At 34.6% G+C, this 14,998-nt stretch overlaps 1 protein-coding gene across 1 annotated transcript; it reads right to left on the bottom strand.

Annotated features, from left to right (window-relative positions):
* Positions 1–4,660: 4,660 nt before the first annotated feature.
* Positions 4,661–14,706, bottom strand: LOC136812463 (fibroblast growth factor receptor 3-like). Its single transcript, XM_067068966.1, has 9 exons — positions 14,002–14,706; positions 12,600–12,887; positions 7,199–7,360; positions 6,908–7,009; positions 6,603–6,769; positions 5,962–6,084; positions 5,534–5,742; positions 5,203–5,308; positions 4,661–4,925 (listed from the first exon to the last, which is right to left on the bottom strand). Exons 1-9 carry the CDS (start codon positions 14,555–14,557, stop codon positions 4,743–4,745), a joined length of 1,896 nt encoding a protein of 631 aa, XP_066925067.1. The 5' UTR covers positions 14,558–14,706; the 3' UTR covers positions 4,661–4,742.
* Positions 14,707–14,998: the final 292 nt, after the last annotated feature.

Raw genomic sequence — 14,998 nt, 5'->3', positions numbered from 1 at the left:
TGTATATATTATATTGACCCTGACTGAAAATACAATAAGTATTATAGATTAGTAAGGAATATATCAGCCGGGAATCGCCGTTTTTTGCAGATTTGAATTGGGCTTTTTCTTTATAATTCTTTGTTTTGTCACCTAAAAAAATTACTGATATCAATGCCACCATCAAGCATGATTCAAATGTCAATAAAACTTTTGCAATTTTGCAACCGGAACTAGCTATTTCCTTTTTCCTTACTCCCCTTCCCTCCCCCCCCATCAACAATCAATGATGAAATTTAATGCATTTTCGCTAACTGCTATATTTTCTTAATGATTGTTTTTACATTTTTCTCCTTATTGCTATCTAAGTTTCATCATCAGGTGGGTCCATTCAGCATCTAGCTTGTTTTATAAGAATTAAAACCTAAAGAATAAGAACAAACCAAGAAAAATCTGAGCTTCAGATTTCAGAAATTAAGACAGTACTTATTTCAACAGATTTTAAGAATGTAAACCTGAGAATTAAAAATTTAAAGAACAACCCAGAGTGAAAATTTACTGGGTTCTTATAAAAAAAGTGATTAATAGTAAAGTAAAATCTCGCGAAATTACTCAGATTAAACGATTTCCATGAGGAAGCCTAGAAATCATATGGAGTGGGTTTACATCTGTAGGAGAGAATCGATAACACTCCCTTGTTGATAACAATTCAGAACATAAACGAAGCAAAAGCTCAAAATCACTTTTACGAATTCTTTTATAAACATAATCGATCTTCCCTCATTATTGTAGACTGGAGTCGTTTACAAATTCATGTAATACTAATAATAAACACAAATAATAATGATACGGGATTTAGTTTGTATAAACGACTGGAAGAATCCGGTGTTCCAGCCTTATAGATACCGGGCCTAGCTACGCAGAAACTTGCGTAGCGAAAAAACAATTTATCAAGCAACAACAAACTCTCAAAATAAAATCAACTCAAATGAAACATTTTTAACACACAAATCCACACTCATTTTATTTTCAAGAACTTTTTTTGAGCGGGAAAAATTTTTATTGGCGATATTGACACTTTTTTGTTTGTTTGGAGTGAGTCTGCTAAATTGCGTGGGTTGCGTGGGTGCGTGGGTGCGTGGGTCGATATTTTTGCGTGGGTCATTTTTTTGCGTGGGTGCGGGGGTCAAAATTTTTTTTGCGTGGGTCAAATTTTTTGCGTGGGTCATATTTTTTGCGTGGGTCAAAATTTTTGCGTGGGTCATTATTTTTTGCGTGGGTCATATTTTTTGCGTGGGTCATTACTTTTTGCGTGGGTCATATTTTTTGCGTGGGTCATAATTTTTGCGTGGGTTATGATTTTTTGCATGGGTCATATTTTTTGCGTGGGTCATTATTTTTTGCGTGGGTCAAAATTTTTGCGTGGGTCAAAATTCTCACTGTAATTCGAAAAAATGCCTTCCCTTGAAATTCGAACTGGTCACATCCAAATGTACTTAAATCAAAGAAATTACAAGTGGGGTGGACGAAATAATTGACAACGATTAAATTGTTTAGTGATCAGTCGCCTAATGAATATAACTTTTGTAGAAAAATTTTCAGATTGTGTCGCCATTTGCTTTGTTCTTTAACACTGAAAGGAAACCCAAAAGATTAAAGTGTGCTATAAGAAGCTATAAAGCTTCTAAAAAGATTCTTAAAGGCCAATTTAAAAAAGTGGACGAAATAAAAAGACGCTGTACTTTTTTTCAAAGCCCGGGGGGGGGTACTTAGGCAAAATGGGTGCCGGGTATGTGCGAGCCATAAGGGTACCTTTTCACATTCCTCAAAAGTCTCTCAAAGGGGTACAAATTCAAAAGTTAGTCTCTGAAAGGGTCCCAAAATCACGAAAATCAAAAATTTCTCTCTCAAAAGGTCACGATTTCCAAAAATTTTGACCAAAATTTGATGAAAATCAAACCAAAATTTGGAAAAAATGGACCAAAATTTAGGAAAAAGTCTCTCAAAGGGTCCCAAAATCACCAAAACTTTGTCTCTCAAAGGGTCGATTTTCGATTTTCGGCTCGGACATACCCGTCACCTCGCAAACCTAGTACCCCCCGAGTTTCAAAGCAAGAGAAAAGGGAGGAAAAAATTCCATAGAAATGAAAGAAGCGGTCATATCTCATTTTTTTACTTAAAGTTATAGTGTTTATTTCCATGACACTGGAATCCTGAAATATAGCATGCTAAAATTCAAAAGTGTGATCCTGAAGTGTGTCTACAAAAATTAGACGGGTGTGTGTTGATTCTGTATAATGTTGTTATAGTAAATAAGTGCAGCTATGTAAAATAAACCACAAGGTGTTACTACATAAAAACTGTGTGCTTTTGTTTAGTTTTCGTAGATATATACACAACACATTTTTGTATAAGATAACTTGAAAATTTTAATTTGACAAAAAAAACGTCTTAGCTAACTCGAAAGTTTTAATTATTAATTTGGTAAAAAAATCGAGTTAGCTAAAAAATCACCAAAAAAATAGTGACCCACTAAAAAACTTTGACTCACGCAAGAAATAATGACCCACGCAGAAAATATGACCCACGCAAGAAATAACGACCCACGCAAAAGGAATATGACCCACGCAAAAAAAATATGACCCACGCAAAAATTATGACCCACGCAAAAAAATATGACCCACGCAAAAAATAATGACCCACGCAAAAAATATGACCCACGCAAAAAATATGACCCACGCAAAAATTTTGACCCACGCAAAAAATTTGACCCACGCAAAAAATATGACCCACGCAAAAAAATTGACCCATGCAAAAAAAATTTTGACCCACGCACCCACGCAAAAAAATGACCCACGTAAAAATATTAACCCACGCGAAAATATTGACCCACGCACCCACGCAACCCACGCAATTTAGCAGACTCGTTTGGAGTTAGTGCACAAAGGTTTCTAGACGACTAAAATTTACTTTTTTGCTTTATTTGTTTATTTCTAATATGTCTGAATTAGTCGTCTAGCTTGCTAGACTATCATTATTGCCATTTTTACAAGAGGTAGATTTGGGTACCTCTTAAAAGAAAGGACGGAACGAGGAGAAGATTCATTAAGAAACGAAATCGTATAAACGATTTTTTCAATTCATTGATTTTAAATGAGCAAAAAATCAGAGCATGATTTCGATGATGTTTTTTAATGAAAAGTACGCAAATACGCAAACTAGAATGCTTGGGAAATTTGTCTGAAATAAAGTTTGGTTTCAAAAGTAGCATGGTTGTTTTCCTTGTTTTGATAGTGAAATTTCTAGAATCTGATTCTATCGTGTCATAGTCAAGTAAATCCGAGACAATATTTGAAGTTCTTTTTTTACAAAAGTAATAAGGTTTTCTGAAAATAGGTTTTCTGTCTTTTAGCTGTTTTGGGGAAAATCTCCAGACTATTTGATTCGGTGTCAATGGTTTTGTCTTTTAGGAAAAAATGGTAATTTTCATTGAAGGAAAATGCTCTTTGATTCGGTGCCAATGATCTGTTTGGTGTCACTACTATGCAGCAAGTTGGAATATACAAACCAAATAATAAAACCAAAATGGAAAACATCATATTCAACTTGTTGATAAAAAAACTCTTGTTTGACAAATTGTTGAAGCGAGATGATTATCGAAAAAAACGCTCTCATACACCTTGTTATCCTTACCATGGAAACAATTTAATTTAAAAGTCACACAAAGAATTAAGCATCACAAATATCAAACAATTGATTCGGAGTGAAAAAGTCGAAGAAAAAGTAGAAGAACAGAGGAAACAATCAAGAGACGCAAACATCATTATCCACGGTGTAAAAGAAATTGAAAATGAAAACATACATGATTTTGTAAATGAACTGCTGGAAGATGTCAATATTAAAACTCAACCAGCTTATGTATCCCAAATTGGAAAAGAGTGTAAAATTAGATCGCGCCCAATAAAAGTTGTCTTCAATGATGGACACGTGAAATACAAATTCATGAGGAGATTGACGGATTGAAAAAACTTCAGAAATACGACATGATCAGTATAACAGATGATTTGACTAAAATGGAGAGGGATAGAGTAAAAGAGTTAAGAAAGATATCTGATGTGAGAAATAAAAGCACTGTTGTCGGACAGTGATAATAAATGGAGAGTGCGAGGCAGTCCTCGTGATGAATTATACATAAAAAAGATTTACAGTATTGTTAGACCGGTTTAGAGAGGACCTACATGGGCCTGAAACCGTATTCGTTATAATTTTTGTAGAAATTTAAAAGACTATAAGTAAAAGGGACATTATGGGGACATTATAACATAGGGAAATATAACATAAACATATTTTCTAAATCAACATTAATGATGCTTAAGCTTTTAAAAGCATTAGTTTCATATAATATACATCATTCCGGGGGTACTAGGGTCGCAAGCTGACGGGTATACGACGCCCGATTTCCGACCATCGGAAAAATATTGGTTTTACAATCGTTATTGGGACTAATCTCATCAATTTTTATTTTTAGGGACAAAAAGTTCCCTGACCCTTAAAGGGAATAAAATTTCATTTTCTAATTTTTCCAACCCTTTATGAGACTTTGGAAGTCCAAAAAAGGTACCCTTAAGGGCGGCACATACCTGTACCCCCATTTGCTTAAGTACCCCCTCCCCCCGGACATCATTATGGCATAGTCATAGTCTGTATGAACCGGAACGAGTTTCCAGTTCGAGTGAATACTAACTTTTCACAACAAAGGGTTTTTACGATGATTTTTTACAAGACCAAGTACCATTATAACCGTCATCAGTTAAAGCGCTTTCATCGTCAAAAAATGCGTATCCATCTGACATCAAAGATCTTTGTTCGTTCAGCTCGTTCTCTTCGTCAGTTTCAAGCTCTTGGTTGTCAAGGCTACCATCTGGTGACTTGAATTCGAATATATCCTGAAAATTGAAAATGAATTCTTAATTTACAGATACCTGCATTCGTGTTCTCTTGGGGGACCTCTAGTCCATCTTAAACGTCTATATGACGTTAGATGAACGTTGAAAGAATCTTTTGTATTACTTGGAAATAAGACAGTAATTTTCACTAATAATTGCGCAAAAACCTGCTGATATTTTACAACCACCAACCCAAAAGATATTGCAAAATTATTTTTTTACACGAATTCTCTGGAGAAATTTCATAACCAAGGGTAGATTTAGAAAAAAATCATACATCAGAGGTTAATTCATCCAACAGCGATTCCATATGAGCGACAAGTTCACTAAAAGACGGTCTTTTTGACGGCTCCTCGATCCAACATTTACCCATAATTTCATAACTGTAAAAAGACGGAGAATGTATTTTTTGTGGACATTGTGAAAAAGTGTAAAAAACCAGGGTGGCACGAACCAAAGCTGGTTTGAATTTGTAAACAGAAATTTAACTACCCATAGTTAGGTAAAAGTAAGGTTGAAGATGCCATGCCCCTGTCCCTTCCCCATCGACTGGACCAATGCCTTCTATGTTAGTAAGGATAAAACCAGAGTTTTTGTTTCACACTTACATTAGAGGAGGGCAACTTTTCGGTCTTTTCATTCGATATCCGTCTTTTAACACTTTATAAAGATCTTGAACCGGTATTCGTGGGTAGGGTGTTCCACCCAAAGTGAAAATCTCCCATAACAACACGCCATACGCCCATATATCTGATTGCGTACTGTATACACGGTCTAAAAGTGCTTCAATAGCAACCCATTTGACTGGAAACCGACCCTAGAACAAAAAAAATTTGAAAAGTTAACTCAAATTATATTGAAAAAGTTCTTTTTCTAGAGAAATTTTTTCTTTTTTGCTGATTTCCGTGTCATTGCCCCGCAAGGTGCTTTGTTGCGTTGCAGTAGGACGTCTCAGCAAAAAAAATTTCGAGTTCCGATATTCCTTTTATTTTTATACATTATTGGAATCAATGATACAAGGGTGTGTTTTACTTACGTTTGTAGTCTTTTGGTAATAGTCTGCATTATTAAGACTTCTAGCCAATCCGAAGTCTGCAATTTTGATGACGTAATATTCACCTAGTAAAACGTTTCGTGCAGCGAGATCGCGATGTATACACTAGAAATCAAAGGCAAGGAAATTAATTTATTTTATAGATTTTCTACCATCTTTATGTCGATTATTGCATCATGCTGTTGAAAGTGAAGAATATTAAGAGTAAAATACATGAAATACGAATCTTCTGAAATTTGAATGCGAATTAAATAAATTCAAAGCTCGCGAAAATAACTTTTCGCCAAAATCGAGTTTTTTTCATAAAATTCAAAAATAATTCCTTAATTTTCTCTTACATTACTATAATAGGTCTTGCCGAAATGCTGCAAATTGTTGTCTTTTGCTTGAAAGTGAAAACGACTAGGATCTAATGCTTATGCTTCCGATTGACGTTTGTTTTGCTTTTGCCAATCACCACGCTCAAAAACAAATTCAAAATATTTGTCCAAAACCGGTCTGCCGACATGAAGAGATTCTTATTTGTATTCATGGCCTTTATAGTGCATACGTGCCAGCGCAGAGTAATCAGAATGTGCTTCGCGAAATCTGCGAGATTTTAACGCATAAAAGTATGTGGACACCTTTTTGGAAGCAAGAAACTCCATTCCTTGGGCCACTTGTGACGAGAAAGATATCAAGTCTTTGGTCGTTAGAAAAGGTTGCTGGTCCATTGCTAAAGGTCTTTTCGAACGAAGGAACATACGTAAATTGCCGTGAGGTGCGTATTCAACTATGATGTAGATAGGGTCTAAAAAAAGAAATGAAAATGTATCTTTTATTAGCAGTATTCGGTTCTACAAGGAGTGTAAATGCTATGCAAAGCAATAATGTATAAGATGGGACCTAACCTATTCTAATATGAGACATACCAACAGATTGGACATACCTATTTCAGTGCAACATCCAAGAAAATTGATGATATGTTTATGCTGTCCGATATGCTTCAACATTACTAGCTCCAAGAGGAAATCTTGTCTTTTGGCATTTTCTGAAGACAAAATTGTAATATATCTTTGAGTTCGAGTGGGCAATTTTACATTTTTAGCCATAGAGGGCAGAAATATTAGGCCCTAAGCATAGTTTACTATCATACTAAAACGAAAATATGATTTTTTTCAAACAAAAAAAGTCTGTGTACTGATTTGTATGGCTAATATTTTTTAATCTGAATCATCACCTTTGGGAATCTTGACAGCAACAGTTTTCCTTTCTCCATGAACAAGTCCACCTGGTAATGTAGCCTTCATAACAATACCAAATGCTCCTGAACCAAGGGTCTGCAAAATGATCAATGATTTTCTGTCCACTTCCCATTTTGGATCAACAGTGTTCAATAAAACTAGGAACAAAATAAAAGTAATCAGAAAGAAAAAGAAGTTTGTCAGGCAAATGGTGTTTTTTTTTAGTTCAGGAGCCAAATCCTATATCTCCTTAAATAAACAGGTTTTTGCTTAACCCAAGATTCTACAGGATAAACTATATATTTTTGGAATCCTCAACTATCCTAGTTTTAGAAATGGTCGGTCCCCAACACTAACTCCTGGTCAATTTTTCATACTTGGTCCGAGTTTAGGGGGTACTTTTTACCCTTTGTAAGGATTTGTTAAGGAAAATATATTTCTATGTATGATATAATTTGCTAAATCTCATGAAAAATTTGACCAATTCCAAACTTTGCAAAAAGTTCCATGATAAATTGGTGATTATCATAAGCAAAAAAATCATCAAAAAAAGATTTTTCGGGGTTTACCTGGGAAAAAATAGGGAAAATTTGGTATTTCCACTGAATTTTGACACTTTTTAAGACTGGGACCTAACAAACTTTGTGTTTTGATAAAATTTGCTGCGATACACCAGAAAAATTTCTCGTAAACTGTATTTACTCTCGGCTACCTAATAGCCGTCCCCCCCGCTAATTAATCTTTCGAAAATTTTCTACCCAGGACATTCTAATTCCAAACCCCCCCCACTTATTAATTTTTGGGAAAATGTTTTTGAATGTTCGCCTGTTTTGTATTAATTCAGCTGTATTAGCTTCCTTTTCAAAAATTTTCCACCCAGGACATTTTTATTCCTACCCCCCCCCCCCGCTTATTAAGTTTTGAGATTTTTTCCAATCCCCCCACTTATTCCAACCCCCCCGGCCATTATTTACCCCGGAGTAGTATCATTTTCGGCACCTCATGGGAACGGGGGAGGGTACTCGATTTTGAAAACGACCGTACGTTCGGCCAAAAATCAGGTCTCTAATAAAATCGGACTCTTACAGTGCGGGAAAAATCTGGCTGAAAATCGACCCTTATAGGGGGGGGGGGGTTTCAAGGGGTACCCGATTCCGCATTTCCGTCAATTTTTTCTCCAACTTCCGTCAAACCGTCTTAAATTGAACCAAAATTCCGTCACCGAAAATTCCTTTGAAATTCAATATTTTTGTCGAAAATTCCGCAAATTTTGAATATCTTTTACCAATTCCGAAATTCCGCAAATTTTTTTGCTAAATTCCGTTTTTCCGCACTAAAATTGTCTAATTTTCCGTCTCCGTCAGAGAACCCAATTTCCGTAATTCCGTCTAAATTTTCGCCAAATTCCGCCACTCCGTCCGAAAAAAGGGCCGATTCCGCTCCTCCGCCAACCATGAAACCCCCCCCTTATAGTGCAATTTTCGAAATTTTTCCAGGGCAAAATCTTTTGAAATTTCTCAAATTTTACCTCAAAATTTGGTATTTTCTCAAATTTTACACCTGCTACCCTGAGTATCAGAGGTTAAATTTTTAAAGAATATATTAACCTCTGAAGACCAATAATAGAAATTTTATCGCGCATGTGTCAATCTAATCACTGTAGAAAGAATCAAAGTTGAAGTGCAAATATTACCATATTAATGTCTAGCAGATTGTATCAGTATACATGTTTACAATTGACGAATTCCCCAGAAACTTCCAAGTGTAATTGAAATGAGTTTCTCTCAAAAGAAATCTTCTACATGATTCCCAAATGTATAACAGTAATTACTAGATTATTAATTATGGTAATATTACTTCAATGGAATCGAAATAATAGAGAGATCTTGTGTTATGATTCTCTATCACCATGCGTTTAATATAGACACTGGATAAACAACGTATAAAACGGTGGAGAGCGAAGCATTGTCTTTCTTTTGTTTAAGAAAACAATCAAGGATCTAGCTTTGTCCGCAAAGGACAACTGTCATGACGACTCGAAGTTCTCAGATTTTGAAAAACGATTAATAATCTCATTTCTAAAAAGTCTATCTTTATCTTTTTGTACTTTTACTCGCTGTAAACAACTCATAGCCCTCTTCTTCACCAAAACTACAAACAGCACAGGTATGATCTTTTACGATCTTTTTTTTCCTTTTTTCACCAGATAGTTAGGTGTTTAATGTTAACCAGTTGTGACAAACAGTCACAGTAAAATCTCGAAAATGTTTCATGACTTGTCCCTTCCCCAGCTTTGCACACATTACTTCAATGTCTATGTAAAATTATATTATCCGTTGAATCAACGTTACGGATGGGATACGTCTAAAGTTTTGTGACGAACAAAGCAGATAAATAAATCCAGAAAAAGATTTGCGTTTTACCGTTAGATTTAAGGGTGGAATCCCGGTTTTGGCGTAGAGTTCCAGTCTCGTTTTCCAAAATCCGGATACCCCCTAAAAAGAGGTCAAAAGAGCTCATAATAGAAGAGGTCTTCAAAAGAGCTCTTCAAAAGAGGTTTTCAAAAGAGCTCATAATAAAAGAGGTCTTCAAAAGAGCTCTTCAAAAGAGCTCATAATAAAAAATGTCTTTGAAAGAGGTCTTCAAAAGAGGTCATAATAAAAGAGGTCTTCGAAAGAGGTCTTCAAAAGAGGTCTTCAAAAGAAGTCATAAAAAGAGGTCTTCAAAAGGGGTCTTCAAAAGAGGTCTTCAAAAGAGCTCATAAAAAAGAGGTCTTCAAAAGAGGTCTTCAAAAAAGCTCATAATAAAAGAGGCCTTTAAAAGAGCTCATAAAAAAAGAGGTCTTCAAAAGAGGTCTTCAAAAGAGCTCATAAAAAAGAGGTCTTCAAAAGAGGTCTTCAAAAGAGGTTTTCAAAAGAGCTCATAAAAAAAGAGGTCTTCAAAAGAGGTCTTCAAAAGAGCTCATTAAAGGAGGTCTTCAAAAGAGGTCTTCAAAAGAGGTTTTCAAAAGAGCTCATAAAAAAAGAGGTCTTCAAAAGAGGTCTTCAAAAGAGCTCATTAAAGGAGGTCTTCAAAAGAGGTCTTCAAAAGAGCTCATAAAAAAAGAGGTCTTCAAAAGAGGTCTTCAAAATAGCTCAAAAAAAGGAGGTCTTCAAAAGAGGTCTTCAAAGGAGGTCATAAAAAAAGAGGTCTTCAAAAGAGGTCTTCAAAAGAGCTCATAAAAAAAGAGGTCTTCAAAAGAGGTCTTCAAAAGAGCTCATAATAAAAAAATTTCTTTAAAAGAGGTCTTCAAAAGAGGTCATAATAAAAGAGGTCTTCAAAAGAGGTCTTCAAAAGAGGTCTTCAAAAGAAGTCATAAAAAAAGAAGTCTTCAAAAGAGGTCTTCAAAAGAGGTCTTCAAAAGAGCTCATAAAAAAGAGGTTTTCAAAAGAGGTCTTCAAAAGAGGTCTTTAAAAGAGCTCATAAAAAAAGAGGTCTTCAAAAGAGGTCATCAAAAAACTCATATTAAAAGAGGCCTTAAATAGAGCTCATAAAAAAGAGGTCTCCAAAAGAGGTCTTCAAAAGAGCTCATAAAAAAGAGGTCTTCAAAAGAGGTCTTCAAAGGAGGTCATAAAAAAAGAGGTCTTCAAAAGAGGTCTTCAAAAGAGCTCATAAAAAAGAGGTCTTCAAAAGAGGTCTTCAAGAGAGGTCTTCAAAAGAGGTCTTCAAAAGAGCTCATAAAAAGAGGTCTTCAAAAGAGGTCTTCAAAAGAGCTCTTCAAAAGAGGTCTTCAAAAGAGCTCATAATAAAAGAGGTCTTCAAAAGAGCTCATAAAAAAAGAGTTCTTCAAAAGAGGTCTTCAAAAGAGCTCATAAAAAAGAGGTCTTCAAAAGAGGTCTTCAAAAGAGCTCATAAAAAAGAGGTCTTCAAAAGAGGTCTTCAAAAGAGGTCTTCAAAAGAGCCCATAATAAAAGAGGTCTTCCAAAGAGCTCATAAAAAAAGAGGTCTTCAAAAGAGGTCTTCAAAAGAGCTCATAAAAAAAGAGGTCTTCAAAAGAGCTCATAAGAAAAGAGGTCTTCAAAAGAGCTCATAATAAAAGAGGTCTTTAAAAGAGGTCTTCAAAAGAGGTCATAATAAAAGAGGTCTTACATAAAGAGGTCTTCAAAAGAGCTCATAAAAAAAAGAGGTCTTCAAAAGAGGTCTTCATAAGAGCTCATAATAAAAAATGTCTTTAGAAGAGGTCTTCAAAAGAGGTCATAATAAAAGAGGTCTTCAAAAGAGGTCTTCAAAAGAGGTCTTCAAAAGAGGTCTTCAAAAGAGGTCTTCAAAAGAGCTCTTCAAAAGAGGTCTTCAAAAGAGCTCATAATAAAAGAGGTCTTCAAAAGAGCTCATAAAAAAGAGGTTTTCAAAAGAGGTCTTCAAAAGAGCTCACAAAAAAGAGGTCTTCAAAAGATGTCTTCAAAAGAGCTCATAAAAAAAGAGGTCTTCAAAAGAGCTCATAATAAAAGAGGTCTTTAAAAGAGGTCTTCAAAAGAGGTCATAATAAAAGAGCTCTTACATAAAGAGGTGTTATGGCAGCTATGGCGTTCCATAGCATTGTGTTATAATTTTTTTTGAGACTGCTAATACAAGTTTTAATTACAAAAAAATAAAACATGATAGTTTTCGAGTGTTATATATATTTGTGTAAAGCCCAATTATTCTACTTTTTCGAATGCTGTGTCATGCAATTTTTTTAACAATCAAATAGAACGGTTTCTTTTATAGAAAAGAACATTTCAAAAGAAAATCAAAACATAAAAATCAAAAACTTTGTAGAACAATAACAGCATTCAAAGGGGGATAAAAAGCAAGAGAAGAAATTTCTATATCTTTCTTCATATAAAAACATTCAAGTGGTTGATACTGTTAAAAACTGTGTACGTTATTTTACATGTTTAAATTCGAAAAGTTATGACAAGGGTTTAAAAAAAGCAATTTAGAATTGACATATTTATTTTTTTAAATCTGATAAAAACAAAGTTGCACTATTCTTTGTGGCTTTCCCGCTTTTTCCTGAAGAATTATCATTTCTACATTTCACTCCTCTTTACCATGACATTTTCTCAAATTGTCGAAAACTGGACGGCGTATTTAATGCAAGCGAAGCGAGAGAGGTCTCCGGGGGAGGATTATAGTCAAACTTTGAAGATATCTTTTTATTCATTTGATCGTTTTTAAAGCCAGCTTCAACATCCAAAGGACTTTTAGTGCGTTCAGCTACAGCTTAACCGGCGTGTGACGCCGGGTACCGGCTAGTATGATATAATATCAGAGAGTGAATTTTTCAGAAAATGAGTTAAAATGCTAAGCAACCCCAGCCCTGACCCGACATTGGAGTCGCTTATAAAAAATGTGTAAAGCACCAATGGTTAATACCTTGAGGGTCGTGATACAGTTCCTCTTTCGTTTTCTTAAGGTTCCTCTTTTTAGCCTGCACAATAGCTGGAGAGGAGTCTATTATATGGACATTTTCTTCGTGTGGAACACCTTGCTGATCATTTCGATGGATTTCAACCAATCTAATTTCTTCTACTTCTTCTTCTACTCTCTGCTTATCACCTCTAAGTTTAATTAATTTACATACGGCTATGATGATTATCCCAAAGATTAGCCCAACACCTAAAGCGATCAGAACAACTTTCAGGATGTTGATCCTTGGAAATACTGAAAAATAGAAAAATTAATCTTTAATTTAGACTAGAAAAACATACACGCAGTGGTTATATAGATGAGTTTATGGTCCGAAAGATTAGTGAGCGTGGGATGATTATGGTGGGAAAGGCGTGTAAGTGTGGATGTTGTAATCGTTTAATGGAAAAAGTGAGAAGCCACGGCGGGAGTAATGCAGGATTTGTGATATAGTGATATATAGAATGTCATTCTTGATATACACGACAAGTTTTATTCCTATTAACCTTAAAAGCAATGATATTTTCCAGATATAATCTTTTACACATAAACACCTGAAAAAATACAGGGAATTTCCGTATAAAAGATTACATCATGAATACCATTGCTTTAAGGCCCCTTTAAGGGCTCTGGTCATAGTGAAAAATCAATTTCAGAACTTGAAGATAAAAGCTTATATTTTCACTTCTTTGACATGTTTAAGAACAAACTACTTTTGAAAAAAATGAATTAAAGTAATAGCATCATGAGTAATTAAGGAATAAGTGTGGAATGGACCTTAATAAAACGTCATAACGACGCTATTCATATTTTTCACAAAAAAGCCTAATCTCCTTGGGGAAATCATTTTATTGTTTCAAACCTTTTTTAAGTTAATGATAAATAATTTCTATATTTAGATTTTTTCGGAAAAATTTTCTATTTGGCTACATCCCAAGTTATAGCTGTTTTCGTATGGAAATTTAGTGGAGAATATTGCCAAAAATGAGCTTTTTTGGAGATTTTAAAGGAAAGATACTTCCACAAAAATTTTCCGAAATTGTATTTTTAGATACTAAATAGATACATCACCTGAACCAAAAAAAATTCCAAAATGTTTGATTTTTACCGAGATTAGGGCTTTGAAAGGTGAAATACTCTTCTTCGAAAAACTCTTCGTTTTCTTCTTCATTTAATTTTTTCATTTCAATTTTTCGATTTTTAAATTCCAACAAGGTAGGTTTAACAGGACATATAAAAAAAGTTATACATTAATCTTTTTAAAATGCAGAAATTGCCATTTAAGTTGGTGTAAAATCGAAAAATTGGGTATATCCAGAGTCCTTAAAAACAACTATTAAAAACTTTTCATGATGAAAAACTAATTTACCTTTGTTGACAGCGACATATCTTGTCAAAAAATCAAAACCAAACGAATTACTCGCTACACATGAGTAATAGCCCTGATCATCCTCCGTAACTTGAGACAAGGTAAGATCGGAGCCGTGAAGTTTGCTGAATCTACCTTTATTATCATATTGCATATGGATAAACACTTTGTATTCTGAAGATGGGATCTCCTCAACAAAGGGGTAGTTGGTAAAGTGGAGTTTATTTTTCACAATGTCACGCCCAATATTTTGAAGTTTCGTTGGGTTAAAGTTCTTTTTCCAACGAATCCAGCGAAATTTGGTTCTGTAGCCATAATTTGATTGTTCGTGACATTGAAGCCTGACGTGCTCCCCCACGTCAATACTGGTTTGACTGTTAACGTTCGGATTTGGACCGACTTGTTTAAATATGTTTGGAATTTTGGTTGGATTTTCAAGATGAATTCTTTTTGAATCTTCATAACTTCTTTCACGCGCAACACATAAATTTGTCCGAAAACATAAGATGTAAAAAATCACCAATAAGAAGACATAATGATTTTGCTGGTGGTTCATTGTTGGATTGATCCTACTGGCGAATCTACTCTACTTGTAACCAAAATTAACTTTGTAAAGATTACAGCAAACCAAACGAACACAGCTATCAGATATTAATCATGGGTAATAAGTGATTGAACATGTTACTAAAAAATTACTATATAAAAGCAAACAAGACTTATAACCAAAAGAAAACATATTACCATCGTTTCACCTTAGTTATATCCGATCAAGTCTCGTGTTATTGTTTTCCGAATACACATTTATCTATAGGGTTTCCGCATATTTGCAGAACTAGAACAATTAATTTGCCGAGTCAACATAATTACGCCCCAGGTGCGTATGTAATATATGCGCACGCTGTAAAAAATAATTTTCTAGAATGTAGATAAAAATTCTTAATACTAGATCAATTATCCCTCTTTCAAGATAAATTTTCTATTCCGAGAGATAAGAAAT

This window comes from Clytia hemisphaerica, unplaced genomic scaffold (genome assembly GCF_902728285.1).
Source record: "Clytia hemisphaerica strain Z4C2 unplaced genomic scaffold, Clytia hemisphaerica genome assembly, whole genome shotgun sequence".
Taxonomy (NCBI): domain Eukaryota; kingdom Metazoa; phylum Cnidaria; class Hydrozoa; order Leptothecata; family Clytiidae; genus Clytia; species Clytia hemisphaerica.
This window is presented reverse-complemented; position numbering and strand designations above follow the sequence as displayed.

Excerpts from the sequence above, each read along its gene's own strand:
- LOC136812463 (XM_067068966.1), bottom strand. The coding sequence starts at position 14,557 with ATGAACCACCAGCAAAATCATTATGTCTTCTTATTGGTGATTTTTTAC. Across the intron at positions 6,085-6,602 it reads AGTTTCTTGCTTCCAAAAAG|TGTATACATCGCGATCTCGC; the intron begins GTGTCCACATAC and ends TTTGATTTCTAG. Across the intron at positions 5,309-5,533 it reads AAAAGTTGCCCTCCTCTAAT|TTATGAAATTATGGGTAAAT; the intron begins GTAAGTGTGAAA and ends GTCTTTTTACAG.